This window comes from Haemorhous mexicanus, chromosome 18 (genome assembly GCF_027477595.1).
Source record: "Haemorhous mexicanus isolate bHaeMex1 chromosome 18, bHaeMex1.pri, whole genome shotgun sequence".
NCBI classification, from domain to species: Eukaryota; Metazoa; Chordata; class Aves; order Passeriformes; family Fringillidae; genus Haemorhous; species Haemorhous mexicanus.
The window spans coordinates 8003666-8028973 of NC_082358.1; the positions used below are offsets into that span (position 1 = coordinate 8003666).

The 25308-nt window shown below is 61.5% G+C and overlaps 8 protein-coding genes and 1 long non-coding RNA gene across 10 annotated transcripts; 4 read left to right on the forward strand and 5 right to left on the reverse strand.

Moving 5' to 3' along the window:
- Positions 1 to 254: 254 nt before the first annotated feature.
- On the reverse strand, positions 255 to 4517 carry CTSA (cathepsin A). The gene is made up of 15 exons (XM_059863038.1): positions 4397 to 4517; positions 4022 to 4182; positions 3839 to 3950; positions 3670 to 3720; positions 3310 to 3396; positions 3061 to 3216; positions 2665 to 2756; positions 2297 to 2381; positions 2098 to 2189; positions 1851 to 1929; positions 1564 to 1712; positions 1417 to 1492; positions 1219 to 1308; positions 996 to 1097; positions 255 to 854 (listed from the first exon to the last, which is right to left on the reverse strand). Exons 2-15 carry the CDS (start codon positions 4180 to 4182, stop codon positions 771 to 773), a joined length of 1416 nt encoding a protein of 471 aa, XP_059719021.1. The 5' UTR covers positions 4397 to 4517; the 3' UTR covers positions 255 to 770.
- NEURL2 (neuralized E3 ubiquitin protein ligase 2) lies at positions 4482 to 7457 on the forward strand. Its single transcript, XM_059863046.1, has 2 exons — positions 4482 to 5739; positions 7112 to 7457. The coding sequence occupies exons 1-2, from the start codon at positions 5064 to 5066 to the stop codon at positions 7225 to 7227; spliced, it is 792 nt and encodes a 263-aa protein (XP_059719029.1). The 5' UTR covers positions 4482 to 5063; the 3' UTR covers positions 7228 to 7457.
- A 705-nt stretch (positions 7458 to 8162) lies between these two features.
- On the reverse strand, positions 8163 to 12519 carry ZSWIM1 (zinc finger SWIM-type containing 1). The gene is given in 8 exon segments (XM_059863013.1): positions 8163 to 10983; positions 10986 to 11029; positions 11032 to 11161; positions 11164 to 11328; positions 11459 to 11712; positions 11715 to 11773; positions 11775 to 12319; positions 12445 to 12519. Coding segments are annotated over 8 exon segments (1539 nt in total). The 3' UTR covers positions 8163 to 10716.
- Positions 12520 to 12608: 89 nt separating this feature from the next.
- Positions 12609 to 13368, reverse strand: LOC132336006 (uncharacterized). The gene is made up of 2 exons (XR_009488784.1): positions 13126 to 13368; positions 12609 to 12861 (listed from the first exon to the last, which is right to left on the reverse strand). It is a non-coding gene; the product is annotated as an uncharacterized LOC132336006 (long non-coding RNA).
- ACOT8 (acyl-CoA thioesterase 8) lies at positions 12667 to 15741 on the forward strand. Its single transcript, XM_059863041.1, has 7 exons — positions 12667 to 12813; positions 13375 to 13661; positions 13744 to 13880; positions 14127 to 14352; positions 14597 to 14754; positions 15074 to 15265; positions 15364 to 15741. The coding sequence occupies exons 2-7, from the start codon at positions 13444 to 13446 to the stop codon at positions 15480 to 15482; spliced, it is 1050 nt and encodes a 349-aa protein (XP_059719024.1). The 5' UTR covers positions 12667 to 12813; positions 13375 to 13443; the 3' UTR covers positions 15483 to 15741.
- Positions 15742 to 16094: 353 nt separating this feature from the next.
- SNX21 (sorting nexin family member 21) lies at positions 16095 to 18055 on the reverse strand. 2 transcript variants are annotated; one of them, XM_059863039.1, is made up of 3 exons: positions 17770 to 18055; positions 17481 to 17635; positions 16095 to 17182 (listed from the first exon to the last, which is right to left on the reverse strand). In XM_059863039.1, exons 1-3 carry the CDS (start codon positions 18044 to 18046, stop codon positions 16511 to 16513), a joined length of 1104 nt encoding a protein of 367 aa, XP_059719022.1. In that variant the 5' UTR covers positions 18047 to 18055; the 3' UTR covers positions 16095 to 16510. The 2 variants fall into 2 exon arrangements, with proteins under 2 accessions (XP_059719022.1, XP_059719023.1); XM_059863040.1 differs by having other exon boundaries at positions 17488 to 17635; positions 17766 to 18055.
- A 1808-nt stretch (positions 18056 to 19863) lies between these two features.
- TNNC2 (troponin C2, fast skeletal type) lies at positions 19864 to 21797 on the forward strand. Its single transcript, XM_059863050.1, has 6 exons — positions 19864 to 20021; positions 20767 to 20818; positions 20916 to 21059; positions 21146 to 21260; positions 21337 to 21473; positions 21552 to 21797. Exons 1-6 carry the CDS (start codon positions 20019 to 20021, stop codon positions 21581 to 21583), a joined length of 483 nt encoding a protein of 160 aa, XP_059719033.1. The 5' UTR covers positions 19864 to 20018; the 3' UTR covers positions 21584 to 21797.
- Positions 21798 to 21929: 132 nt separating this feature from the next.
- Positions 21930 to 23446, forward strand: LOC132336003 (regulator of G-protein signaling 9-binding protein-like). Its single transcript, XM_059863047.1, has 2 exons — positions 21930 to 22628; positions 22727 to 23446. Exons 1-2 carry the CDS (start codon positions 22436 to 22438, stop codon positions 23158 to 23160), a joined length of 627 nt encoding a protein of 208 aa, XP_059719030.1. The 5' UTR covers positions 21930 to 22435; the 3' UTR covers positions 23161 to 23446.
- On the reverse strand, positions 23414 to 25263 carry UBE2C (ubiquitin conjugating enzyme E2 C). Its single transcript, XM_059863049.1, has 6 exons — positions 24642 to 25263; positions 24537 to 24564; positions 24305 to 24391; positions 23939 to 24143; positions 23746 to 23805; positions 23414 to 23605 (listed from the first exon to the last, which is right to left on the reverse strand). The coding sequence occupies exons 1-6, from the start codon at positions 24740 to 24742 to the stop codon at positions 23547 to 23549; spliced, it is 540 nt and encodes a 179-aa protein (XP_059719032.1). The 5' UTR covers positions 24743 to 25263; the 3' UTR covers positions 23414 to 23546.
- Between the last annotated feature and the right edge of the window lie 45 nt (positions 25264 to 25308).

Sequence of the window (25308 nt, forward strand, 5' to 3'; positions counted from 1 at the left end):
GGAAGATGGAAAGGAGGCAGCTGATGCTGCTGCCCACCTTGGGTCCTTGAGAGCAAACACAGCTTAGTGCAATGCCAGAGGGCTCAGAGTGACTGTGCTGCTGCCACTTAGCTGGGTCACTTGTTTCCAGGATGCAGGGACCCCTGCAGAAAGGGCAGAGCTCACAGAGCCCAGGGCTCCCTGGCAAAGAGCATTGGTACTCACTGGTGCTCCTCAGAGAGTGGAAGAAAGTGAAGCAGGGGCTGGCACAAAGGTGCGAGGAGGAGCAGAAGCACCTTGGTCAGAGTTTATTGCGAGTTCCTGAAGCACTGTGTGCCCTGGCAGCGGGATTGTTGTGGTAGTGGTGGTAAGTCTCCTTCAGTGGGAGCAGAGGTGGTGGGAGCCAAAGTAAAGGTGAGCAGGACCCAGCCGCCCCCTGCTGCTGCTCCTCACAGCCTGCCCAGGCCGTGTGCATCTGGGGCCAAGGGGAAGTGCTGGGGATTGCTCCCTGCCTGGGAGGGAAGCAGCTGCCACCGCAGACAGGGAGGAGGCAAGACAGGAAGTCACAAGGGAGGAGGTGGCTGCAGCAGGTGCACAACGCCTCTCCCATAAGGACAGAGTCCCCCAGCCAATGCCCTTCACCCTTTCCAGCTGGGGGGGGGAAGGCTGCAGGCGTGACAGGTCTGTCATGTAGCCGAGCAGCAGCGAGGATGGGCTGTGCAAGGTGCCGGTGGTGAGGGCAGGTGGGGTGGTGGGAGCAGCTGGAGCGCCGGGCGCTATCTTGGCAGCTCTTAGTAAGGCTGGTTCTTAATGAAACGGCAGAACATGGTGAAGGCAGCAAGTGGCCGGTCTGTGGGCACCATGTGGCCAGCTCCCTGTAGGAAAGGGACAGTGGCTGGCAGTGTGGCTGGGGAGCTGCCACAGCCCAGCTGCCACCACCCAACCCTGACTGCAGCCTTGGTATGGAGCACACCCACCCACAGCCCTGTCCCTGACCCCCAAGCCCTCAGCCCTACCTTGACAGTGAGGAAAGCGATGTTGGTGAATTCCTTCACAAAGCCACCAATCTGGTTCTCACCGTTTTCCGTGTAGAGCCAGGGCCGGCGAGCCACCTGCACCTGGGAGTAGCAGCAGTGCCTTCAGCACCTGCAGCTGGCCCTGCCCATGCTTCTGCCACAGCCAGCTACAGCACATAGCCTGGAGCCAGTGACTGGCCTGGCCTGGGCCCTGCCCATTTACCTTCTGGCACAGGGAATCCACAAACCACTCATCCCCGAGAAAGTTGCAAGCCATGTCAACGTCCCCATTGTAGACTAGGATCCGGTATTTCTGTGTAGCAGAGAGAGAGTGAGCTGTTGGCAGGACAGCAGCCCCAGCCAGGTAGGAGGCTGAGCTGGCAGAGACACTCCCAGGGTCTGTGGGCTCCCCTGCACACACCGTGGCTCCAAGCAGCTTGAGGTACACCTCATTCATCTGCATGTACAGGCGCCTGTAGCTGCGGTTCACCTCAAAGCTGTGGAGGAAGCAATGGCAGCATGTCTGCTCCTTCTCAGAGTAGCCCCTCCCTGCCCACAGCTTGCTCACCTGCACACCTGCCACTCTGGAGCCTCGGGGGAGATGTGCAGCGCCTTCCGCACCTCAGGGGAGTTCAGATACATGCTAGGGGCTGTGGAGTTGGTGCAGGGCGGGTCCATCCGGACCTTCTTTCGGGCTACTGGCATCCGAAACAGGTTCTGGGAGAGTTGGGAGAGTCACTGTCACAGCAGCACCTGCCCCATGGAGCAGCTGCTTTCTGCCCCTCCTGCCCACAACAGCACAACTGGCTGAACAGAGGTTGCTCACAGCCCAGCAGCATGGGCACCTCGGCTCACCTGCCGCCAGGAGAACCTCAGTGGCATCCGGATGAAGGAATTGCCCAGGTCATGTGTGATGAGATAATCACCCTCATATCTGTAGCCAGAAACAGTATGAGGACAGACTGAAAATCCTGGAGAAGAAGGGCTAAGGGCTCTCCTGTGGGGAGTCTTCAGCAGTAGCCACACACCATCCATCCGTCCCAGAGGGGCCCCCTGCCCAGCCCACCATGTCTCTCTGTACCGGTGCAACCAAATCTCTCACCTCATGCTCCCGGGAACACCTCCATCACATGGGGCATAGAGGTTGTAGATATTGAGGCCAGACTCCTCTACAATCTGAATCATCTCCCCCATCTGCAAGGAATTGCAAAAAGGGTTTGGGACTAGGCAGAACCCTTGTAGACCTGTGGGCCCAGGCACGTTCTGCTGGGCACACCTATAGGGGCTCCGGCTCTCCTCACCTTGAGTGTGCAATTCAGGTTGGAGTTGTCATGGAAGTTGCACTTCCCCTGGGAGCAGCAATAGGCCTGAAGGTCTTTCCACAGCCTGTGGGCAGAGACCAGCACCACTTGGACCAGGTGATAACACTGACATGACAGCTGCTCTGCAGCCCACTGGCCACAAGGCATGCAGCTTGGCATGCCCTCTTTACCCCATGAACAAGGCCACCCACGGGAGCTGCCCTGGGACAAGGAGCCACAGCCCAGCTGCTGACCCAGGCTAGGTGCTGCCCTTGTCTCAACACCACCAGCCAGACAGCCCCAGCCTCAGCTGTGCACCCATCCTGCTTGCACACAGATAGCACATCCAGCATTCCCTCTGCTCTTACTCGGTCCCCAGCAGCCCGTGGTAATAGGCAAAGTAAACCAAGGAGTTGTCATTGATCTCATAAGATGAGAGGCCATTTCCCACAGCGATTCCCTGCGAGGCAAGAAGAAAACAACCCTGTTGTGTTCCAGCTCCCCGCAGGGCAGTCACAGCACAGCAGCCGCAGGCAGGAAGCAGATGTGGAACTGTTTACTCTGCAGAGGGAACAGGGAGGGTTGGGGGTGCCTGAGGACACTCCCCCGGCAGCAGGGACAGACACGTCCACCAGCAGCTGCTGCCAGAACCCCAGGAAGATGAAAAAGGGCTGCAGGGCCAGGTGTGCCCTGCATCCTAACTGGTCCCACCCTGGCTATGCCAAGCCCTCTGCTCCCCAGCTGGGCAGAGCCAAGCTGCCCACCTTCAGGTTGAGGCTGGGGTCCTGCATCACCCACTCAGCCAGTGTGGGAATGTAGACCCCTCCATAGCTCTCCCCTGTGAGGAAGAGATCGTTCTTGGAGTACTCGGGGAAGAGCCGGAGGAAGTCCTTCAGTGCCAGGTAGTTGTTGTGAGCAACCTGCAGGGAGAAGGTGGCACGGTCAACTGGTGAGGCTGCACCCCATAGCCAGGAGAGGGCAGGCAGGGGAGCAGGGCTCTCCCAGTCACTCACCTCTGTGTCATTTGTGGCATACTTCTTGTCATCAGAGTATGAGAAGCCAACACCAGCAGGAGACTCCACGTAGAGGATGTTGGCAATCTGCAGGGACAGCAGAGGAGCCACCAATCAGGGGAGACCCTCTGGCTCAGTGGGGCCAAGGACTGCTAGCCCCGCCCATAGCAGCACCCACAGGAGCGTGGCCCGCCCCAGGGCTGCACTGGGATGGCCACATTCCTGTGCTGCTCAACAGCACACTCGAGAGGAGGGTGTGTTGGGTGGGTGGGGAGCAGCGGTAGGCTCCATGGAGAGAGCAGGAGGAACTGGCTCACGGCCACCTCATCTTGAAGCCACAAAGAAAAGCAGTGCCTGTACCTTGTTCCATGAGTACTCATTGTACTTCAGTGTGACCCCATCGGGCTGGATCTGAGGAAGAAGGTGGTGACTGATGGGCAAAGCAGGACAGGACACAGCGGGATGGCTTGTGCCACACAGCCAGTCATCCCCTGAGTCCTTGAGTCACGGGATAGCAGTGACTACTAACCAGGAAGGGGCCATGCTCCTTCAGGAAGCCCTCCATGGAGCTGCAGCCAGGGCCCCCGTTCAGCCACAGCACCAGGGGGCTGCTCTGGGGATTGCTCTGGGCCTCCACGAACCTGTGGACGTGTAGCTGTGAGTGCCCGGTGCCAGCCGATGCCCTCCCATCGCCAGGCGCAGTCCCACGTACCAGTAGTGCAGGTACTTGCCCGGCCCGGCGCAGAGGTAGCCCGAGAAGTGGCGGAAGGACGGCTGCTTTGACAGCCCTGGCAGGTAGGTCACCTCATGGTCCGGGGGGGCGGCCCGGCCCAATCCCAGCAGCAGCAGCGACGACAGCAACACCGGCCCCATCTGCGGTGGGTGGAAGGGACGGTCAGGCTGCTATCGGCCAGGAACGGCCGCGGCGGCGCCCCGCGAGCGCCCCGGCCCGGCTGCCCCCGCCCGGCCCCCCACTCGGGGCTGACCCCCGGCCCGGCCCAGTCGGCTCCCCGGCCGCTGGCGCCGGTCCCGGTCCCTCCATCCCGTCCCCCCGGTCCCGTCCCGGCGCCCCTCCGGTCCCGCTGACCGCGGCCGCTCCCGGCGCGGCGCTCGCAGGCGGTGGTCACGGCGGGCACATGACACGCGCCCATATGACCTGCGGCCCTCACGTGAGTAGGGCGGGGCCCCACGGCGACCAATCATCGCCCCGGGGGCGGCCGGCTCCGCCCCGGCCCCGCCCCGGCCCTGCCCGCGCACGTGGGAGCGGTCCCGGACTGGGACCGGGACAGTGTGGGGGGGAGCACCGATGGAGTCCCCATGCCCAAACGGGGTGCCGGTGGGCACTACCGGGAACCACCGCTTACAGCTGGGTACCACCGGCCACCGCTGGGTGCCACCCGGAACCGCCGGGTAAAGCCGGGCATCTCCAGGCACTGCCAGTCATCACCGTGGGATGACCACTGGCCACTGCTGGCTATAGCTGGTACCACTGGGCACCAGCGGTCACTGCCAGCTGCTGCTGGACAGCATGGGCACAGCCAGGCACCCCGGCCCAGGTGGCAGCGCTGGAGAGTCCAGGGTGGAATGTCTGTGGGTCTTGTTTGGGCCAAGTGGTGCCCAGCAGCCACAGGGACCCTCTAACCGCCCCCATGGCACTAGGACCCCCCTTGAGCCCTCCGGCTGTCCCTCCCAGCCGGGCTGTCAGCACCTCACAGCAGCTGTGACAGGGACAGTTAAAAATAGCTCCGGCAGCAATGGCTGCCCGGTGGCGGCTTGCTGCACGCTTCCACCACATCCACGGCGCCAACATCCGCCTGGATGCCTCTCACACACAAGCCACACGGGTGGAGAGCTTCGCCAACGGGCTCTGCTTCAGCCAGGAGCCTCTGGCACCTGGGCAGATCTTCCTGGTGGAGATTGAGGAGAAGGAGCTGGGCTGGTGTGGGCACTTGCGCGTGGGACTGACAGCCCATGATCCCCAGAGCCTTGAGGTAGTGCCTGAGTACTCGCTGCCGGACCTGGTCAACCTGGGGGACACCTGGGTGTTTGCCATCACCCGGAACCACAACCGTGTGGTGGTGGAGGGGGAGGAGGCGCAGGCACGGGGGCAGACCTGGGAGCCCTTTCTGCTGATCGACCGGGTGCGGCTCCCCCGTGACACGCTGGTGGGGCGCAGCCGGCCCGGCCGCTACAGCCACATCCTGGATGACCTGTACAAGATGAATGTGCTGCCCGCGACCGCCCGGCGCAGCCGCATCGGGGTGCTGTACGCCCCGCAGCCCGACGGCACCGCCGACATGCACATCATCATCAACGGTGAGGACATGGGGCCGAGCGCCCGAGGCCTGCCCACCACCCGCCCGCTCTACGCCGTCATTGACGTCTTTGCCTCCACCAAGAGTGTCCGGGTGATCCCAGTGGATTATGGCTGTAGGTACCTGTACCCCTCCCTGTGGCACGAGCTGCGCGGGCCAGGAGTGGGGGAGCTCTGGTGGGGTCATGCAGTAGTCGCCAACAGATGGAAGGTTGGTGTGTGCCACTGGGCAGAGGGGCACAGGGGGTAAGAGGGCATGGGAAAGCCTCTGGTCCTTGTGGAGCCCAGGCAAGATCCACAGTACCGCTGCTGGGCAGCGTCTGACGAAAGCTCTGCCGTGGGCGCTGTGCTGGGGCCAGGGCAGAGACCCCCAGCAGCAGCAGCAGCAGTCAGACAGACCCCCCTGGCCACTCTTCCCAAGTAGAGTGATAGGGTTGGGTGTTTGGGGCTGTCTCACAGCTGTAAGGCCTTGCTGTGCCCAGCCTTTCCTACAGCACGTGGCAGCCAGAGCCAGCTAAGATCCTGCCCTGGCATCAAAACATCCACCTACACCCACCATGGCTCAGCACACCGTACCCACACGCCTGCTGCGTGCCCCAGACATGATGTTCCCTGGGCAGACACCCTGTGATGCCATCAGAGCCTGGGCATTAACCCATGTCCCTTAGCTTGTTGGGAGGGACCAGGCTAATAAGTGCTAATTAGCACCACGCTGGAAAAATGAGGAGATGGATCAGGTGAGACAGAGCCAGAAGATCTAGAGCTAGAGTACTGCCTGCCCCCAGCACTGGGAGCCATGACTTCACATGCTGGTGTCAAGAGCAGCTGTTTCTGTCCCAGGGCTAGAACCTGGTATTCTCCCTGGTGTAACAGCTGATGAGAGTAGTGGCTGCAGCAGATAGTACCCCATGCTGCTCAGCCACCCATGGCTCCAGGAAGTCGTATCACAGGAGCAGGAACCAAGCAGATTCTGTGCAGGTACCCAAGGGAACAGTTCTCATGGTGGTCTGCCCCAACGGTATGGTGGGTGCTGTCTCTGCAGGCAGTGCAGCCCCAGCCTGCAGACACTCATCCAGCAGCTTGGTGCTGGGGCCAGTGCAGACAGACCAAGGGAGTGGGATGAAAAAGAAGCACAGCATGGGTATGTGAAACCCTGGGGAGTTGCTTGACAGCCACTAGAGAAAGAAATGCAAACCAGCCACAGTCACACACAGCTTGGGCACATAACTGTTTCTCAGCCTTCCTCCTAATAACGGGAAGAGCTTTGCTGCCCAGGGCCCTTGAGATTCCAGCCCTGCTGGAGCAGCCTGGCACCAGCCCCCGCACAGCCAGTTCGAGCCCAGGGCAGGACGATGCCACAGAACAAACTCACCCACTACTGCCTTTAACCACAGTGCCTCTGAGAAGCTCTGCCAGCTCCTCCACCCTGCTGTGCCCAGCCTCACTGCTGACTTGCCTGGCTCAGGTACACTCTCTGTTCTCTTGCAGTTCTTTCCCTGCAGACGCTGTGCCGGCTTGTTATCCAGAAACACATCGTGCACCGCCTGGCCATCGATGGCCTGGACTTGCCCCCACTACTCAAGAGCTGCTGCCAACATGAGTGAGGTATCGAGGGTGCTGCTGGGCTGCCCCCCACATCAACAGCCCCCCAGTGATAGCTGCCTGGCAGGCTCTGTGCCCCTCCCTGCCCACTCACCCCAGCATGTGCTGCTGAAGGGCTGACATGAAAGCAAAGTGGGTTGGAATTTTCCCCACACTAACGGTGTGGCACGCCCAGAATATGGGCAGGGGGATTGGTGAGGGTCAGAAAGAGCAATAAAGTGCTTCCAGACAAGACTCTGTCAAAGGAACGTTGGGGGCTGGGATGCCCCTATGCTTCAGCAACTCCTTGTGGGAGCAGTTCCTCCACCAGTGAGGAAGGGAGCACGGGTGACAGCCCTGTGGGCTCAGGACATGTGCCTGGCCCTGGAATTATGCTGGGACTGTCAGGGTGGATCAGAGTGGGTGGAGCGTGGGAGGGCACAGCACAGTGCTCACGTGGAGGTAAATTACAGCCGGACACTCATCCCGGGCAGTTTCACTCTTGGGAAAGATGTTTACCCAGAGAAGGATGAGTTATTTCCTGTGTGTTCAGCTTGGAAGGGGACGAGTCAGATGCTGGAGCACCCAGACAGCAGTGCTGGCAGCAGCCCTTGCTTGGGCACATGTCTGTGGCCACAGAGCCAGTCACAGTGACCTGGTGCAGGGCACAGCCATCCTGACTTGGAGCTCCATGCCCTCGGCTCTGTGCCCTCAGCCAGACCCTTCAACCCCTGGCAGGTGGGGATGGCAGCAGGCATCCTGCAGTGCCTATGCCAAGCTGGAGGGGAGGCAGGGTGGCAGCTGTGCAGAGGAACAGGCTGGAAGGGAGAGGTCTCCCAAAATCAGAGGGGTTCTCATGGAAGCCAGAAAGATAGCAAAGGGGCAGGCAAAGCCTTCCAGGCCTCTTCCACAGCACAACCAAAGGGGAAACAAGCAGCTCTAAGCTTACAAAAAGGTGTTTTAAAGAAACAGGATGCTATATTTAGTCGCAGACTCGATAGTATCAGATCATGTTACAAAACTGGTGCTCAAAGGAAATCCCCAGCCCTCAACCACAGCCAACTCCGTCAACACCCAAGTGTTAATGAAGGAATTGCTAAATTCCATGGGAAAAACATGAACAGTGACCAAACCACAGCAATGGAGGGAGGTCTGTGACATTCCCTGCTATGTCCCAAGAACAGCCTGGGAGGTGCTGGGGCTGGAGCTCATCTGGCTGCGATAGGGCTGGGGAACTCACCCACTCCAAAGCAGCGCCCACAGATGAGGGAGTTTCCTCTCCTGGCTGTTTTCCCTCCCCCACCCTTGCACGAAGCCTTTGCTCCCCACCTCCCTGCAGTGTTATCTGCCCGGCAGTGACCCCCGCACACGAGGGCGGGTTCCTGTTTCTTGAGGAATTGAGAGCAGCTGCTGCAACCAGACAAACAACACCCCTGCTCTGTAATGGGCTGCAGTACAGTGGGATTGCAGGGATTCAGGAGCTGCCACCTCCTGCCACCTAAGGCACCACAGGACGACTGAGGAGCACTGCCCAAAGCCCTGCCCCATTCCCCATGCTCTGGGCAGGGGGGGTGGCTGCAGCTGGCACAGGGACAGGCTCAGCTCCCAGACAACACGAGGGTGATTTATTGGCTCAGTTGCACAACACCTCACAGCTGGATGCTGCAAGGACCTGCGGGTGCTGGCTACAGATGAAATAGTTTTGTCACGTGTTATTGTACCTAGATCTCTACAAATCTGTGGAACCGTATGGGATTAATTTGAGAAACCACAAAGAACTGGCTGATGTCATCACAAAGACTCTCGATGATTTTTGAGCGGTTTTGGGAATCTGGAGAGGTTCCCACATGACTAGAAGCTGGGGAATGATGTCCCTATTTCGAAGGGCAAGAAGGAGAACCCTGGAAACTACAGGCCTGTAAGTCTCACTTCAGTGCCCAGTAAAATCATGGAAAAGATCATTCTGGCAGGTACTGAAAAACACCTCTAGGAGAGCACACTCACTGGTCACAGCCAGCAGGGCTTTTTGAGGGGAAAGTCCTGCTTGTTGAACATGATTTCCTTCTACAACAGGGTAACCCACGTAACTGACTAAAGAAAGCCAGTAGCTGTAATGTTTTTGGGCTTCAGCAAAGCTTTTCATACTGTCTGTGCCAGTATTCTTTTGGACAAAGTGTCCAGCTTGCAGCTGAATAAACCTGTTACACAATGGGTGAGCAACTGGCTCACAGGTTGGGCACAAACAAAGAGGGAATGGGGTGACATCAGGCTGATGTCCAGCCACTAGAGGGGTTCCACAGGGCTTCACCCTTGGCCCAATTCTCTTCAACATCTTCATTAACAACTTAGACTTAGGACTTGAAGGAATATTAAGTAATATATTAATGTTTAGTGCTAAGAACACTAAATTGGGAGGAGCTGTCAACTCCATTGAGGGCAGAGAGGCCCTGCTGAGAGACCTCAAAAAATTTGAGAGATGAGTAATCACCAGAAGTATGAAGTCTAACAAGAGCAAGTGACACACTGCACCTTGTACAGGGCAATCCTGGTTGTATATACAGACAGGGGAAAAGAAGCTGGATACCAGCACTGTGGAAAGGGACCTGGTTGTTGCCAAGTTGAATGAGATCAGCAGTGCCCTGGCAGCCAGGAGGGCCAATCCTGTACTGGGGGCATCAGACACAGCATTGCCAGCAAGGGAGGCGATTGTCCTGCCCTGCTCTACACTGATACAGCCTCGCCTCAAGTCCTGGGGGCAGTTTTGGCACAACAGTATAAAAAAGACATTGAGCTATTAGAGAACATTCTAAAGAGGCCACGAGGATGGTGATGGGACTGGAAGCAAAGCTTTTGAGAAACAGTTGAGGTAACTTGGTCTGTTCAGCCTGGAGAAGAGGAAACTGAGGGGAGACCTCATTGTGGTCTTCAGCATCCTTATGAGAAGAAGCAGAGGGGCAGGCCCTGATCTCTTCACTGTCATGACCAGTGACGGAACTCGAGGAAATGGTATAAAGCTGAGTCAGGAGAGATTGAGGCAAAATATCAGAAAAAGGTTTTTCACCTAAAGGGTGGCTGAGCACTGGAACAGGCTCCCATGGGTAGTGGTCCTGGCGTCAAGCCTGTCTGAGTTCAGGAAGTGTCTGGACAATGCTCTCAGGCACATGGTGGGATTTTTGTGGTGTCCTGCACAGGACTGGGAGTTGGACACAATCCCAATGGTTCCCTTCCAACTCAGCAGATTCTAGGATACCAGCACCTCCCACATTGCACCACCCAGAGCTGGCTCCTGGCCACAGCTGTTAGCCAGGTCAGTGACTGTTACCCTTCCTGCAGGATCAGGAGCTCCCAATCCAGTTCCTCTGCTGCCCAGTGCAACAAGTGACGCTCACTCAGCAGATCAAGGACCCAAACTGCCCCTTCCACGCTGAGGAAATGACAGGCTGAGGGGAATGAAGGTGCAAGACAGGACACAGTGGAAGCACCCAGCTCAGCTCCCACTCAGTGCTGGAGCTTCACTTCAATGGAGCTGATCCAGCTACCAGCCAGCTCCCACAGAGTCCTGTGCTCCAAGTCCTCACTACTGTGCCAGGCAGCTGGCTGATCTCTGCCATGAGGAAGGACACCACCAGGAATTTATCCAAAGACTTGTTCCAGGAGCTCTTTAGGACCTCCAAGAGGCCATAAGCACTGTCTCACCCAGCCTGATGGGCATCACATCCCCTCTCCCATGGTCTACTGAGCCTCTGCAAGAGCTTCCTGCAAGAATTCAGCACAGCTGAATTCTGTCCAATCACAAGATGTGCCAGCAGGGCAGCTGGAGGCCAGGTTGAAGTGGCAAGTGGAGCTACTTGGGCCTTCCTGGAAGATGCCCACAGGGTGGGCATTCTCCTGGATCTGTACACTGAGCCTGTCCTACCTGGTGCAAATCAGCTGCCTGGACTTCCAAAGCACTGCCTTAGGCACACTGGCAGCAGCCTCTCACTTAGGCACAGCCTGGCAGCAGCCTCTGTGCAAATGCCACTCAAAAACTTCCTGATACTGTCTTCAGTCCTTTGGGTAATGTAATCTTCACAGTCATCCTCTGAGGTTTCTGCGGCCTCCAGTTTTGCCACAGGATACAGGATCTAGCAGGGACTGAGCTTGCTGGCTCACTCTGGAGAAGAGCATGAGGTGTTTCAGGCTGACACTGAAGGGCCTCAGGGAGCTGGTGGACTCTGGAGGACAATCACGCGACTCTCAACAGCCACAAGAGGCTGACATGGGCTGCTGCTTCTGCTGAGCTGCTGCCACAGTGGGGGAAGCCTGGCCAGGGCTCTGGGATGTGTTACCATGGCACACCAGAGAGGCAAGAGGCAAGTCTGAAATAGGTAGACTTTGGGGAGCTGCCTGAGTAGCACGGTGATCAGGATGGGCATCAGGTGGGATCTTAGAAACACACTCTTTCTAGTGCCAGGCCAAGGTGGTGATGCAGCTCTCCAGAGAGAGCCTAGCACTGAAAATCTGACTTAACCCTGGATGACAATCTCCAGCTCCATGAAGAAGTCTCTGCTCTCCCCCCAGCTGCCCTCTGTGCGTGGCCCGGATCCCATCCTCGAGGAGCCAGTGAAGGTGGAGCTGAGGCAGCGACTCCGGCGTGATGAGGTCTCTCAGGACGGTGAGCAGCTCCTGCCGGTGGCTCTCAGTGCCTGCACCCACGGCTTTCCTGCGGCGATCACGGCCGGCCCCTCGGTGCGGTGCTCCAGGCACAGCCGCCGCAGCCACATGCAGAGGGGGAGCACCGGGAGCTGCACCGGGCAGGCGCGGGCCAGAGCGGCTGGGGCTGTCAGTGCGGGCCCGCTCCCCGCTGCCGCTACCGGCGGGGACACCGCGGCATGTCCCGGTCCCTGCCGCGCTCCGCCGCCGCCTCCCCCGGCCGCGCCAGTGGCGGCGCGGTGCGGCCTCGCCCGGCGCTGGGCTCCGCCCGCCGCGGCGGCACCGGAGCGCTCGGGCGCCGCCCGCCGCGGCCGCTGTGCATCGCCCCGGGCCGGGAGCGCCCGGAGCACCGCTCGCTGTGGCCGCTCCCCAGGGCGGCGTGAGGGCAGCGGCTCCTGCCTGGCCACCTCTCCCTCCGCATCGCTGTGCGGCAGCTGGAGGCTCAGCGACTCCGCTCTCGCTCACGTCTCTCAGCAACAAGTGCACCGCTCTCCGCCCTCACTCCTTGCTCCCCACAAGGAAGGCTTAGAGGACTTGTCCTCCCTTGCCTGGCGCCCAGTGAAGGAGAAGTCTCTCAGTAACTGCTTGAAGCAGCACTTCATCACATTGCTGAGGAAGCTCATTGTGTCTTTATACCTAAACCACACCGTTCTGCAGCTCTGGAGGAGCAGGCTAGAACATGACAAGAAAAGCTTCAAGGAAGGAGGTTAAATTGTATTTCAAGAAGGCAAGTTATATTTTAAAAGGGCAAAGGGAGTAGTTGCATAACTAGTGAGTGACCTTGTAGCCTTTGTGCACACAAGCAGATTCACCGGCTAAGATGGAAAGGAAACAGTGTCACTACAGCCGCTTGGAGAAGTGAAGGCCGTGGAATGCTCCCTGAGGGAAACCTGATATCATCTCTCCACTTCAGTGAGGTAAGACAGCTGGAGAATGCTGCAGATGCCGATGCTTGGACTCTTGAGCTAGAAAAGGCAGGAGCTATACAGCGAACACAGCAAGTGTGTGGCACAGCTGGCAGTGCCCCGGTACCGGGGCATCCCACTACCGGGATCAGCCCGGTTATCAAAGCCAGGTACGGGACAGGGCCTGTGCCCGGGGCAGCGCTGGGCTGGGCCCAAGCGGCGGCTCCACGGGACCTGTTGGTGCTACACCGGGGGAGCGCGGGTGCACGGCCCTGCCGCTGGGGCTGCTGCGAGCTCCAGACGGACGCGGCGGACGGGCCTTACCTGACATCCTGGAGGACAGCGGTGCCGTGCTGCCGGTTGTGGCTGCGCACCGGGACGCAGCTCCGCAGCCAGTAGAGGCAGCCCTTACAGGCGAGAAAGCGGGCGCATGGCGAGCGGTGGTCGCGGAGGGACGCCCGGAACCCCTCCGCTCAGCCGCCCAAGCCCACCCCGCCATCCCCGTTAAACCAGCCGGGCACCGCCCGCACCCTGATCGTGACCAATCAGCGCCGTCTTCTGCCGATTTTTCAGGAGGCGAACCAACCAGCCGAGAGCATCCTGACAAGACTAGGGTGACTGACAGTTCTACTGTCCAATCACATGGCGGTCTTCGCCCCGCGGATGGGCGGTGCTTCCTGGTCTGCCGTGCTGGTCGGGTCGCGGTGCCGGTCCCTGTTCGCGGAGGTGATGGGGGCCCCAGGCGACGCCGGCGGGGCTGGAGCGGGGTCGGGATCCGGGCCACCGCCGTCCGGGGACCTGCGCAGCGTGCTGATCACCAGCGTGCTGAACCTGGAGCGGCTGGAGGTCGACCTCTTCAGGTGCGGGTGGACGCCGGGGCAGCGGGACCGGGCCGCCTCCTCTTCCGCCGCCACCCTCAACGCGGCCGCCTTCTCCCCGCAGGGGCCAGCACCACTGGGTGCCCGCTACGCAGCACCTCTTTGGCGGGCAGATCGTGGGGCAGGCGCTGGTGGCGGCGGCCCACGCCGTGAGCCGCGACGAGCAGGTGCACTCGCTGCACTGCTACTTCGTGCGGACAGGTGCGCCCGAGGAACCGGGGAACCGGGCGGCGGGGACGGGGTCCCGGGGTTCGGGAGGGGTCCGGCAGTGGTTGGGAAGCTTCCCTTCTCCCTGGGGAAGTTCGCAGGAGTGAGGAGGCGCCGTCATCCTGGTGCCAGCAAACAGAGAGGGTGAGTGGCGCTGCCGGGCCCAGCCCCTGCGGGGCGGGTTTCGCCTGTGCGCGGTGCGCCGTGGCCCAGCGGCAGAGCGTCCCTTTCCCGTCGCAGGGGACCCCAAGGTGCCGGTGCTGTACGAGGTGGAGCGGACCCGCACAGGGAAGAGTTTCTCTGTTCGCTCTGTAAAGGCCATCCAACATGGAAAGCCCATCTTCACCTGCCAGGCCTCCTTCCAGCTCTCGCAGGGAAGCCCAGTGCAGCACCAGTTCACCATGCCGACCGTGCCACCCCCCGAGGAGCTGCTGACACAGGAGGAGCTCATCCAGAAGTTCCTGCAGTGAGTGGGGTGGAAGGGACACGCCAGGGATGCCCCTTGCTGGCTGGGGCTTAGGGAGCTGTGGGAGAGTCTGAGGAATTCTTGAATGTGCCTGGGAGGAGAACAGAGGAGCAGGACACAACAGAGCTGTGCCCCTCTTGTCCTTCTGTTTGCCCCTGGGTCCCTGGGCTGGAGCTGCTGCCAGTAGGATGTGTTCCAACCTGCCTGTCTGGCATTAACCTTGCTGCTCTGTGCTGGGCTGCAGGAATCCTAATGTGGCTGAGGGATACAGGAAGCGTCTCACCAAGATCCAAGCTCAAGATGTGCCGATTGACATTAAACCCGTGAACCCACCAGATATATTCAGCTTGGAACCACAGGAGCCAAAGCAGCTCTTCTGGGTGCGAGCACGAGGCTACATAGGTGGGTCCTGCTGGGTCCAGGTGCCTCCCAAGCCAAGGGCTTAAGCACCTGCTCACACTGTGGAGCACTGTTGCAACAGAGTGGGCTGGGGAGGGCTGTGATTAGGGGGCTGCCTGTGCCCCAGCCTGGGCACTTCAAGGCTGTAATACAGGTAGGTGCAGAGGTGATGCTGGGGCATGGCACGGCAAAGGGAATAAGTCTGGAAAAAATCTCAGCTGTGCTTGGCAGCTGGCTCCAGGGGAGCGGAGCCCCTGGGGCTCTGTGCCCCAGGCATGTCCCACAGGCCCCCACGGGATGGGCAGCACTGGTTGCTCTGCAGGAGAGACTGACATGAAGGTGCACTGCTGCGTGGCTGCCTACATCTCTGACTACGCCTTCCTGGGCACGGCCCTGCTCCCGCACCGGCAATACCGCATCAAGTTCATGGTGTCCCTCGACCATTCCATGTGGTTCCATGCACCCTTCAGAGCTGACCACTGGATGCTGTACGAGTGTGAGAGCCCCTGGGCTGGTAAGTCCTTAGTGTGTTTTTGGGAGACCTTCATGGCCAAGGCCAGCCCTGCCTGTCCTGGGGGCAGTGGGCTGCAGTCTGACAGTCTCTCTCTGCAGGTGGCTGCCGGGGCTTGGTGCAGGGACGGCTGTGGCGCAGGGATGGGGTCCTGGCTGTCACCTGCGCACAGGAAGGTGTCATCAGGGTGGAACAGACACCAACCCAGAGCAAGCTCTAGCTGAGGAGACCCAATAAACTGGGGCTCAAGCATGCAGAGAGAGGGACCCTGAGATTAAGACAGGACCTGGACAGGAACAGGGAAGAGACCAGGTGGGACCAAGCACTGCAGGAAGTCCCAGTGCCAGAGGTGTCTGTGACAGACTGTGACCAACAGAGCATCATTGCAACCAGCTGCTAGCTGCGCAGCACGTAAGTACATGCTGCCATCAGCTATCCCTCACCCACCTTAAAATAAAGCCATTGGGTGAAGAGCTGGACTCTGTCCCTGGAGTTTGTCCCCTTGGACCCGTGACTGGGCTTGCACGAGGGCAGGCAGTGCCAGGAGCACAGTGGATCAGCTCTGTCTCCATGCCAGGCGGAGTCACAGGAGGGGAAGGTGCTACTTTGGCACACATTGTTTCCTCTTCTCACTTCTGCACTGCTTGTACTGCCTTGGCTCCTCAGTTGCTGCTTCTGCTTGTCCTTGGGCTCCTCCCCAGGACTGGGCTTGGGCTTGGGCCCAGCTGGGAGAAGGGGATGAGGCAGCTCCCACCTCTATGTGGAGGCTTGAGACCTCCCACTGATGATGCCCTGGGGTAGTAAGGCTAAACAGACACAGCAGGCGCCTTGCTCTTCTTCCTGCCAAGACTTTATTTAATAAAGTCCTTTCTATTGTGTAAGTTTTATGGGAAGTTCCCGGCAAGAGCCCTGGACCCTGCCAGAAGCTTTCCCGTTCCCTTGCAAGGTGCCAGTATGTCCCAGCTAAAGTCAGCCACTCCAGGATCCCCTGCAGAGGGGGAGCAGCTTCTGGCAGCACCAGTGTGGGTGGTGGACCCCCGTGAGTCCCCAGCCCCGCAAAACAGACTAACCACAGAGAAAGTGCATTCAGGAGGCAGCTCCAGGCATGGACTGTGCTGCCCGTGGGACCACAGTGCTGCTCCCCTGCCCCATTGCCACCCATGGCATTTCCCTTGCTGTTCCCAGCTGCCACAGGCGTGTGAGCTCCCCCACAGCCCTTGCCCTCCCGCCCATGTGAGCACAGGTGGCTCATTCCAGAGGTTCCTTGATCAGGCATTCCTTCAGGGATGGCTGCTGCTGCAGGGGCATCCCAGCTTCCCGCAGGTCCTGCAGCCGGGCCTCCGAGCGCCGCTTGTCCTTGCCCACCTTCCAGGCCAGGTGGACATGGGCCTGCAGGAAGGGTCCCAGGAGCGGGTGGCTGCCCTGGGCCTCCAGCAGCTGCAGCGCCTGCTCGCAGCAGCCGTGGGCCTCACTGAGCTGGTCCAGCTCCTGGTGGCACACGGCCAGCCCAGCCAGCGTCAGCAGGAAGCGGCCGGAGCTGCAGACCCCCAGGCGGTCCTGCAGCCGGTAGGCGTTGGCCCAGGTGGCCAGGGCCTCGCGGTACATGCCAGTGCACGTCAGGCGCTGTGCGGCCTGCAGGTCCGGCAGGAAGAAGAACTCGAGGAACTCAGGAGAGCGGCGGATCTCATCGATGGAGTGCAGATGGGACAGGAACTGTTCGAAGGCTCGGCTCCGTTTGGCAATGGTCTCAGCGGTGAAGTTCCGGCGCAGTCTCTTCCTGGGGAAGGCAACGCTGGCCATGTCGCAGCTGAAGCGGCAGCGCAGACGGCGGTTCAGCTGCTCAAAGTCCGAGTAGCGCCGGGCGATGGTGGCAGGGGCCTTGTCAAACTGGCCAGAGCGGATCAGGTAGATGGTGTAGAGCTGCGGGGGAGGCAGGTGTCAGGCAGTGCTGGGGGCATGCTGCTCCCGGCACAAGCACAGCGGGGTGTGCGGCCTCAAAGGGGCTGGGGGAGTTTGCCCGAACAGAAGGGAGTGGATTGGGCTGCTGCAGCCACAGCACCCATCAGCAATAGTTACCTGAGGCTCATCTGAGCCGCCGGCACCATCCGAGCAGCACGGGGAAAGAGAAGAAAATAAGCGCCAGCCCCGTGGGATCCCTGCCCCGGGGAGAGGACTCGTACCCAACCCGTGCCCGCCCAGCCGCGCCGGGCTCACTCACCACGTACTTGGAAGAGCGCTCGCTGACCACGCTGGCGCTGGTGACTTCGAAGAGCAGCCGCTGCGGTGCCAGGCTGCCCCGCGACCTCCGCCACAGCTCCTGCAGCTGCCGGGTCAGCAGGCTGCCGCCGGGACGCTCCGCCACAGAGACCCACTCTGTGCCGGGAGAGCGGTGTCAGTGCCCTCCGTGGGGACAGGGCTCTGACATCTGTCGGGCTGCCGGACGCCACCATCGCAGGAGTGTCCCTGGAGCCACCCCAGTCCCCCCAGCTCAACGCCCCAGCACCTGCCTCCGTCCTCCGTGCCCGCTGCCGCCCCCGGCGCCTGCGGCGGCTCCTCCAGCTCCTCGCTAGCTCCGTCCGCCTCCTCCTCCTCCTCCTCCTCCTCGTCCTCGTGGCTGGTGAAGCTCAGGGTGCCGCTGAGACGCGTCGACAGCCCCTCGGTGTCGTCCTCCAGCTCCGAGCTCTCCGGGCAGTCCTCGGCCTCGCCGCCGCCGCCCGCCGGCTCCTCCCGGCCGGCCTCGCCCGCCAGCGCGTGCCGCAGCCGGTGCAGGATGCGGGCGGCCATCGCTGCCGGGGGGTCCGGGCCGGCACCGCGACACGGCGGGGCCGGGGGCTGCCCACCGCGGCACGCCCCCCCGCGGGGACAGCCCGGCCCCGGGACACGCTCCCGGTGCTGCCCCCGCCCCGGTCCGTTCGCGCTGCCCCGGGCCGGGCCGAGTCGAGCCGGGTGGTGCCGAGCGATGGCCGCTCCGCCACGGCTCGTCCCGGGATCCTCCCTGCGCGGCTCCGCCTCCGCCGGGAACCCGGATCGGGGTGGCGGAGCCGGCACCGCCCGGCACGGTCGGGATCACGATCAGCGCTTGCGGCACCGTCCGGCACCATCGGGATCGGCTCTCTCGGCACTGCCCGGCACGGCCGAGATCGGGATCGGTCCCTGCGGCACCGCCCGAGACTCTCGGGTCAGGGTCAGGGCTCAGCCTGGCTCTGCCCGCAGCCCCTGCCTCGGAACCGACCCCGCCCTTCCCGGTCTCGGCTTCTCTGTCCCCTGTCCGGGATGTCGTGGTCGGGCCGAGCCCCAGATATCTGCCCTGGTGCCACAGGAGCCACACACTCAGGTGCTCGGTGCTGCGGTGTCCCAGGGTCTTGATACCCCAACACCCTGGCACCGCTGTGCCTTGGCAGCCAGATTCCCCAACACCCCTGTATCCTGCTACCCCAAACTCAGGCTCCTGATCCCACTGGGATGTCCCCCGGGCCACTTTGGCACCCTGCCACCCTGGCCTCAGTTGGCCTCACCATGCGCCCCATGGCCAGGCTGCACCTCTGGCACTTGCCCAGTCTTTTTTAGTGTCTGTCCACTCACTCCTCACTGCTTCCTTGGGAATGTCTATAAATATCGAGGAACCAGCCCAGCTGCTGCCATCGTTCTGTCCATCGCTTGCTCACTGTGCTCTGTTCCAGCACCCTGCACCCCACCTAGGCTCAGATGGGACCCCTGAGCTTCCCTGGGCAGGGTGGGATGCACTAGGGGCTGACCTTGTTCCCAGTTCCCACCTGGTGAATGGGGGTCCCAGCAAAAGCAGGAGCCAGAAAACCCCTGGGCATCCCTGGCACTGGAACCTTACAGGACAGGGATCTGTCACCCTGTCCCCACTGTAGCCCTGAGGCTCGGAGCACCACAGGGCATGGGCCACTTGGTCAGTGTGTCCCCAGAGCCACTGGCCACAGCCAGTCCTGGCAGCAGTGGCTGGCACGGGCTGTGAGTGTGAGGACTGAGCCTTCGAGGAGGCACCGGGCATAATTCCCACTCCTCAGAAGCACGAAAAAATTGAGCCATTTCCGGAACAGGTGCCAACAGCACTGGGGACCCCAAACCATGGGGCTCATGCTCCAAATCTCTCAGGGACTTCATGCTCTAGGCCCCACGGGGGACCCCTTCCTTATCTGGGGTGAGGGGGCTGCAGCACTGCTGTGCCTGGGCCCCCTGGAGCAGAAAATGGGGGTGTAGGAGGGGACACTGTGTTGGGGAAAACCAGCTTGGTATTGGGAGCTTGGGCCAGGAAGAGCTGTATTTTCAGGGGCCAGGGGGTGATAGTCCATGCCCCTTGGGCAGGGGGGGGGTCTCTGTCCCCCTTACCCGGGTGATGCTGATGGCTCCAGGGCTATTTTTAACCCCCTCATTGCTGAGTTGCCTTGGATGGGGGTGTTGGGGGTGGGCAGAGCTGCGCTCCTGCCACAGCTTTCATCTCCCTCCTGAAGGGCTTGAATTTCCATCCCAGCCTCATCCCCATGTTAATCCCAGCCCTTGGCCAATAAAGCTTTGGCTAAATTAGGTAAAGGCACCAGTTGCCAGTGAGAGGGGCTGAGTGCTGCCAGAGCGCTGATAGGCTGAGGGGGCCAGGGGGCAGTAGCTGGAGGCACATCCCACAGAGGAGACACTACAAATTGGGGTGCCAGGGGCACCACGAAGCTTCTGGGAGTTCCTGCTGCAGGAGCTGGTGATTCTCTGGGGGTGGGAAGCTCCATAAATTCCCAAGATGGTAAGTGTTCCTGTGTGCTGTGTGCCATGTGCTATGTGCCAGGACAAGACCGGACTGGGCAGGAGGCACCAGGGGGTCTGGGCTGTGGAGGTGCCTCTGCTGCTGAGGGGAGCAGGGATATGGTCCCCAGTGCTGGGCTGACCATGGGGGTGAGGGCAGGGAGGCGTTGGGGTGGTGCAGGGTCCCCGCAGGACAGATCTGAGGGTGACTCTATGGCTGCTGAGGGGGTGCAGGTGCCTGGGGACTCCATGTCAGCCCTGTTTGGAGCTCAGGGCTGCACAGAAGCAGGGGTAGCAGGGGGTGGCTGAAAGCCGAGTGCTGGGTCATGAGACACAGCATTGCTGCTGGCTCCATGGCCGGCCTGCGCCTCCAGGAGAAACTTGATCGGGGTTGACAGGTGCCACGGCTGTAGCCCCAACGATCCCTACAAGGGGAGCTGAGGAGTTCCCAAAAATAGCACTGCATGCCCAGGATGCCAAGGCTGTATACAGGGACCATGACCCCAGCACAATGGAGCCCCCCAGATAGTGGGGGACTCGGGCAGGCAGCTCCCTGCAGCCCTCCATGTTCATGGATGGCCTGGAAGGCATTGGAACTGTGGGGATTGCTGGTGTCTGTGGTTTATGCCTGCACAGGATCGTCCTGCAACAGGGCAGAGGCTCTTCCCACAGCCAAGCAATGTTGGGCCACCATGTATGAGTGGTCTCTGGCCTGATATGGGTGACCCTTCTCCCTTGCCTTGCAGACGGACCAGCAGGCAGAAGCCCGTGCCTTCCTCAGCGAGGAGATGATTGCGGGTGAGTGGGGGGACAGCAGGGACAGGGGCCAGACATGGCCATGGTGCAGGGCCTGGCTCTGCCCCACTGCTCAGAGACCTGACCTCTCTCCCCACAGAGTTCAAAGCCGCCTTTGACATGTTTGATGCTGATGGCGGTGGAGACATCAGCACCAAGGAGCTGGGGACAGTGATGAGAATGCTGGGCCAGAACCCCACCAAAGAGGAGTTGGATGCCATCATTGAGGAGGTGGACGAGGATGGTGAGCAGCCCTTGGTGGCTGGGCACAGGGGTGGGTACTGGACCCTGGGCAGGCAGCCTGACCCACGCTTGGCTTCCTCCCCACAGGCAGCGGCACCATCGACTTCGAGGAGTTCCTGGTCATGATGGTGCGCCAGATGAAAGAGGATGCCAAAGGCAAGTCTGAGGAGGAGTTGGCCAACTGCTTCCGCATCTTTGACCGGTGAGTGTGGGGGCAAAGAGGCCTATCCTGTCTGTGGGAGCAAGCAAGATCCCATCCCTCCCTCACCCTCCTGCAGGAATGCGGATGGGTTCATTGACATTGAGGAGCTGGGTGAGATCCTGAGAGCCACCGGGGAGCCTGTCACTGATGAGGACATAGAGGACATGATGAAGGACTCAGACAAGAACAATGACGGCCGCATCGACTTTGATGGTGAGCAATGGCCCCAGCCAAGAACCCATGTTGTGCACCTGGGCAGGGCCATGGGCTGAGGCTGCTGCTCTCTTGCAGAGTTCCTGAAGATGATGGAGGGCGTGCAGTAAGAGACCCGACATTCCTCAGGCCAGCTGCTGCACCCAGCCCTGCTCCCCTGCTGTCCAGGGAGCAGCAGCTCCACAGCATCTGGCCCTCAGCACTGGCTGGGACCTTGCTCTGTGCCAGGGTCTTGGTCTCATCTCACCACTGGCGGCTGAGCTTTTCCTCCCATCTGTCACCTGTGGCTTTGATTTGAGCCTCAATTAAAGAGGAAAGGCTTGAGCTGCTGGTGCAGGATTTCACTGGGGATGCGTGGGGAGGGGGGCTGTGGCAGTGTGCCCCTGCTCTGCACCCCAGGGAGGGAACATGGGCGGGCTCACACCACAAGGCAGTGCTGCAGGGGCAGCCCAGAGTTGTGGTTCCCACGGCCTCTTGCGTTCCCACGCCAGTGCTGAGCTCAGAGTTTCCGTGCAGAGCAGCTCGTTCGCATGCCAGAGGCTGAGGAAGCATGGCTCTGGCCCTGAGGGTCCGGCTCCAGGGCAAGGCTGTGGGACCACAGGGGTTCTAGAGAGCCATCACTGCCTGCCCCACATCTCCCACCCAGAGGACCTGGCTATAAGGTGGAAGGGCAGGAGCAACCCTCTCCCTACAGAGGAAAGGTGACACTTTTCTCCATGTCCCTCTGTGAAGGGGCTGTGCCAGCCTGCTGGCAATCACAGCTCCCTGGGGACTAGCAGGGGTGGAGCACAGCAGGGGGATGAGGCAGGGTGCAGTTCCCAGCCAGGGTGGGTGGGACCACTGCACCAAAACACAGCTCAGAGCTGATCACAGCACAGCGCTGTGGCACAGAGCAGCCGAGCCCCGGGAGAGCCAGCGGCCACCGCGGGCATCCTGCCCCTGCCCTGTTGTCACGAGGTGTAATGGCACCAGGCAGAAGGGATGCATGCCCTGGGCGGGGGGCAGCAGGAACATGTGCCACAGCCCAGGCTGCCCTCTGCAAGGCCACGGCCAGACACCGGCAGCTGGTGCTGCAGCTTGGGGGGAGCAGTGACGGCCCCCGGCTGCGAGAGGAGCGACGCGGGAGGAGCGCAGAGGCCCGTGAGCTCAGCATGGGTAAGGAGGAACTGCTGTACTGGGCAGCAGCCACGGGGAGCCTCTGCACCCACACAGCTTGGCCTCAGGGCCGCCCCGGCTCACACGCTATCCCCCAGGGCTGCGGCGGATGCTGCTGGCGGGGCTGCGGCCGGGCCCAGCCAGCCCTCGGGAGCGGCAGGAGCTGGAGCGGCTCTGGGTGCTCTTCCTCTCCGCTCTGGAGCTCTTCCTGCAGGACCTGTACAGAGCCCAGCACCTCTGCCAGCTCTTCTCCGTGCGAGGGGGTGGTGTTGCCCCACTGCGCACTGGGCTGGGGGGCTGGGGGCTGCCCAGCCGGAGAGGAGGGGGTTCCACACAGCCCATGACCGCCCAGAGCTTGGAGGAGGAGATTGAGCAGGTGAGGGCCACACTGGCAGAGATGGAGAGCGGAGCCAACATTCCCCCATGGACAGTGGAAGCCACAGAGACCACACAGCCAGCAGAGACAAGCGGCACCGCAGAGAGAGCGGCCTGGGGAGTTGCCTTTGCTGGGCACTGCTGTGGGGTGCTGTGAGCTAGGGGAGCAGGAGATAGCAGCAGAGATGGTCCCCCTGTCACAGAGCAGGGGACAGAGGTATCCCTAGAGTCCTCAACCCCCACCTTTGCAAGTGATGATGGGGGCTGCTCCCACTCTGTACATGGAATGGAGTTGCTCCAGGTCCCCAAAGATTGATAAAGCTCCAGTATCCCTTCCACCCTTCCTGCCCACACTTGCAGAGGGGCCTCTGGGCACTCAGTGTGCTAGAGCTGCCACAGAATCCCCTGCAGAAGTTATAAACCTGCATTTATTTATACATTAACCGTGGCTCGGACTGCGACATTAATTTAAAAACAGCCTATGATACAGAAGGCAGGGGAAGGCCGGGAGGGAGGGGGTGTGCTGAGGGGCTGTGATGACGGTCAAGTCTCCTGGCTCTTGGTCTGCTTGCTGTATGTCTCCCGCACATACTTCTTGTAGGCTGAGGAGAGAGGGGGAACATGACACCAAGGGTCCTGAGGCAGTGGCCAGGGCAGCTGTTGGGCCAGACAGGCACTGGGGGCTGTGCTGCTGCCCATGCCACTGGGGAGGGGGCAGGAGGGCTCTGCTTCAGGCACTCACCGACTTGGTTCTTCCAGAGCTCAGCGGCATGTGTGTTCAGAGGGCTCTCGATGTTTGGCTCTGGAAGCAGTGGCTGCGTCAGCTGGTGGGAGGTGACCTGGACCCCCTTGAGCCCTGATCTGGCTTGGACAGCCCCACTACCATCACCATCCCTTCCCCCAGCACTCCACAGCAGTTTGTCCATGAGACCCACCTGCCAGCAGGCTCTGTATGGAGAGCAGGATGGTGCGGACATCATACAGCGCTGACCACTTCTCCTTGAGGATGTCGAGGCAGATGTTGCCCTGGGTGTCGACGTTGGGATGGTAGCAGGGGGTCAGGAACCTCACGGTGGGTGCTGTGTAGGGGTACCCGCTGGGGAACTCCAGCGACAGCTTGTACCGCAGCTCCTCGTAGGCCTGGGGGTGGGACAGGAGTCAGGAGGGCCATAGCCCCAGAGGTGCGGGGAAGCCTCGGGAAAAAGAGGTACAGGGGCAGTGGAGGGCCGGGACCACGCTCAGCTGAAGGGAGGAGGGGGGGGCAGGGTCAGGCCCCCCCAGACCGGGATCTCGCCTCTCACCGTCCCGGCGGCGCCGTCAATGGTCCCGATCCACTTGAAGAGGTTGTCGGACTCGGGGAAGGCAGAAATACCTTTGTCACCGGACATCTGCGGGGACAGCGCGTCAGGGCGGTCCGGGACACCCCGAGACACCCCCCCACCCCAGTTCAGCCCCAGGTGCCTTTGGGACCCCCAACCCCCGACGTAGTACCAGGATCCCCAAACCCCGACTCGGCCCCGGGGCCCCACTCACCATCAACGCCATCAGTTCTTGCTGCAGCCTGCGGGGAAAGCGCACGTTACCGGCCGGCTCACCGGGGCAGCCCCCGCCCTCAGCCCCGGTCCCGGCTCGGCTCACCTCTTCCCCACCGCGCCGCGGGCCGCCGTGGCCCCGGTCTCAGCCGCTTTGCGGGCGGCTGCGCTGGACACGGCGGCGGGGTCGGCGTTCTGTGAGGCCATAGCGGCTCCCGGGCCACGGACCAGCACACCGGCACCGGCCGCCGCTGCCGGCGGGTCACGGGCTGGACGCGGCTTCCGCTCCCTGGCGGCGCCGCACCGCGCTCCGCTGGCTTCTTCCTTCCCTCCCGCAGTCCCGCTCGGGGCAGGACTCGGGGCCCTCTGCGGCTCTACCGGTGCCGAGCGGCGGTCAGGGCTCCCCTAGCGGGGCTGCCCCGTGCCGAACGGCGGTGCTTGGGGCTCTCCCGTGCGGCGGCGGCCCGAACCCAACCCTCGTTCCAGACGCTCTGCGATTCAGGAGCGGCTCGGTCCCGACCCCTTCTTCGGCGCAGGAGCGGCGGGGTCCCAACCCCTCTCCGGTGCAGAGGCAGCTCGGTCGCAGCCACGGTCCCGGACACTCTCCGGTACGCTCGTCCCCGCCCGCTCCCGCGCCCCGTTTGAATATTTCCGCGTGCGGCCCCTGCACCAATCAGCGCGCAGCCCCGTTCGAGCCGGCCAATCACCGTCCGCCGAGGATGCAGCTCCCACGGTAACGGCCAGAGGCTGCTGATTGACAGCAGGCCGGTGAC

Bases quoted from the DNA above. Each gene is read 5' to 3' on its own strand.
- TNNC2 (XM_059863050.1), top strand. The intron at 21,261-21,336 runs GTGAGTGTGGGG...ACCCTCCTGCAG, and splicing joins TGCTTCCGCATCTTTGACCG to GAATGCGGATGGGTTCATTG. The intron at 21,474-21,551 runs GTGAGCAATGGC...GCTCTCTTGCAG, and splicing joins CGGCCGCATCGACTTTGATG to AGTTCCTGAAGATGATGGAG.
- SNX21 (XM_059863039.1), bottom strand. From the start codon at position 18,046: ATGGCCGCCCGCATCCTGCACCGGCTGCGGCACGCGCTGGCGGGCGAG. The intron at 17,636-17,769 runs GCAGGTGCTGGG...CTCCCGGCACAG, and splicing joins AGCGGGCACGGAGGACGGAG to AGTGGGTCTCTGTGGCGGAG. The intron at 17,183-17,480 runs GTGAGTGAGCCC...CCTCCCCCGCAG, and splicing joins AGCGCTCTTCCAAGTACGTG to CTCTACACCATCTACCTGAT.
- LOC132336003 (XM_059863047.1), top strand. From the start codon at position 22,436: ATGGCACCAGGCAGAAGGGATGCATGCCCTGGGCGGGGGGCAGCAGGA. The intron at 22,629-22,726 runs GTAAGGAGGAAC...GCTATCCCCCAG, and splicing joins GGCCCGTGAGCTCAGCATGG to GGCTGCGGCGGATGCTGCTG.
- CTSA (XM_059863038.1), bottom strand. From the start codon at position 4,182: ATGGGGCCGGTGTTGCTGTCGTCGCTGCTGCTGCTGGGATTGGGCCGG. The intron at 2,382-2,664 runs GTAAGAGCAGAG...CTCTGCCCACAG, and splicing joins CACGGGCTGCTGGGGACCGA to GCTGTGGAAAGACCTTCAGG. The intron at 1,493-1,563 runs GTGAGCAAGCTG...CTTCCTCCACAG, and splicing joins CCAGAGTGGCAGGTGTGCAG to CTTTGAGGTGAACCGCAGCT.
- ACOT8 (XM_059863041.1), top strand. From the start codon at position 13,444: ATGGCGGTCTTCGCCCCGCGGATGGGCGGTGCTTCCTGGTCTGCCGTG. The intron at 13,662-13,743 runs GTGCGGGTGGAC...TTCTCCCCGCAG, and splicing joins CTGGAGGTCGACCTCTTCAG to GGGCCAGCACCACTGGGTGC. The intron at 15,266-15,363 runs GTAAGTCCTTAG...CTCTCTCTGCAG, and splicing joins GTGTGAGAGCCCCTGGGCTG to GTGGCTGCCGGGGCTTGGTG.
- NEURL2 (XM_059863046.1), top strand. From the start codon at position 5,064: ATGGCTGCCCGGTGGCGGCTTGCTGCACGCTTCCACCACATCCACGGC. The intron at 5,740-7,111 runs GTAGGTACCTGT...GTTCTCTTGCAG, and splicing joins GATCCCAGTGGATTATGGCT to TTCTTTCCCTGCAGACGCTG.
- UBE2C (XM_059863049.1), bottom strand. From the start codon at position 24,742: ATGGCCTCACAGAACGCCGACCCCGCCGCCGTGTCCAGCGCAGCCGCC. The intron at 24,144-24,304 runs GTGAGAGGCGAG...TCCCACCCCCAG, and splicing joins TTGACGGCGCCGCCGGGACG to GCCTACGAGGAGCTGCGGTA. The intron at 23,606-23,745 runs GTGAGTGCCTGA...CTCTCTCCTCAG, and splicing joins GCTCTGGAAGAACCAAGTCG to CCTACAAGAAGTATGTGCGG.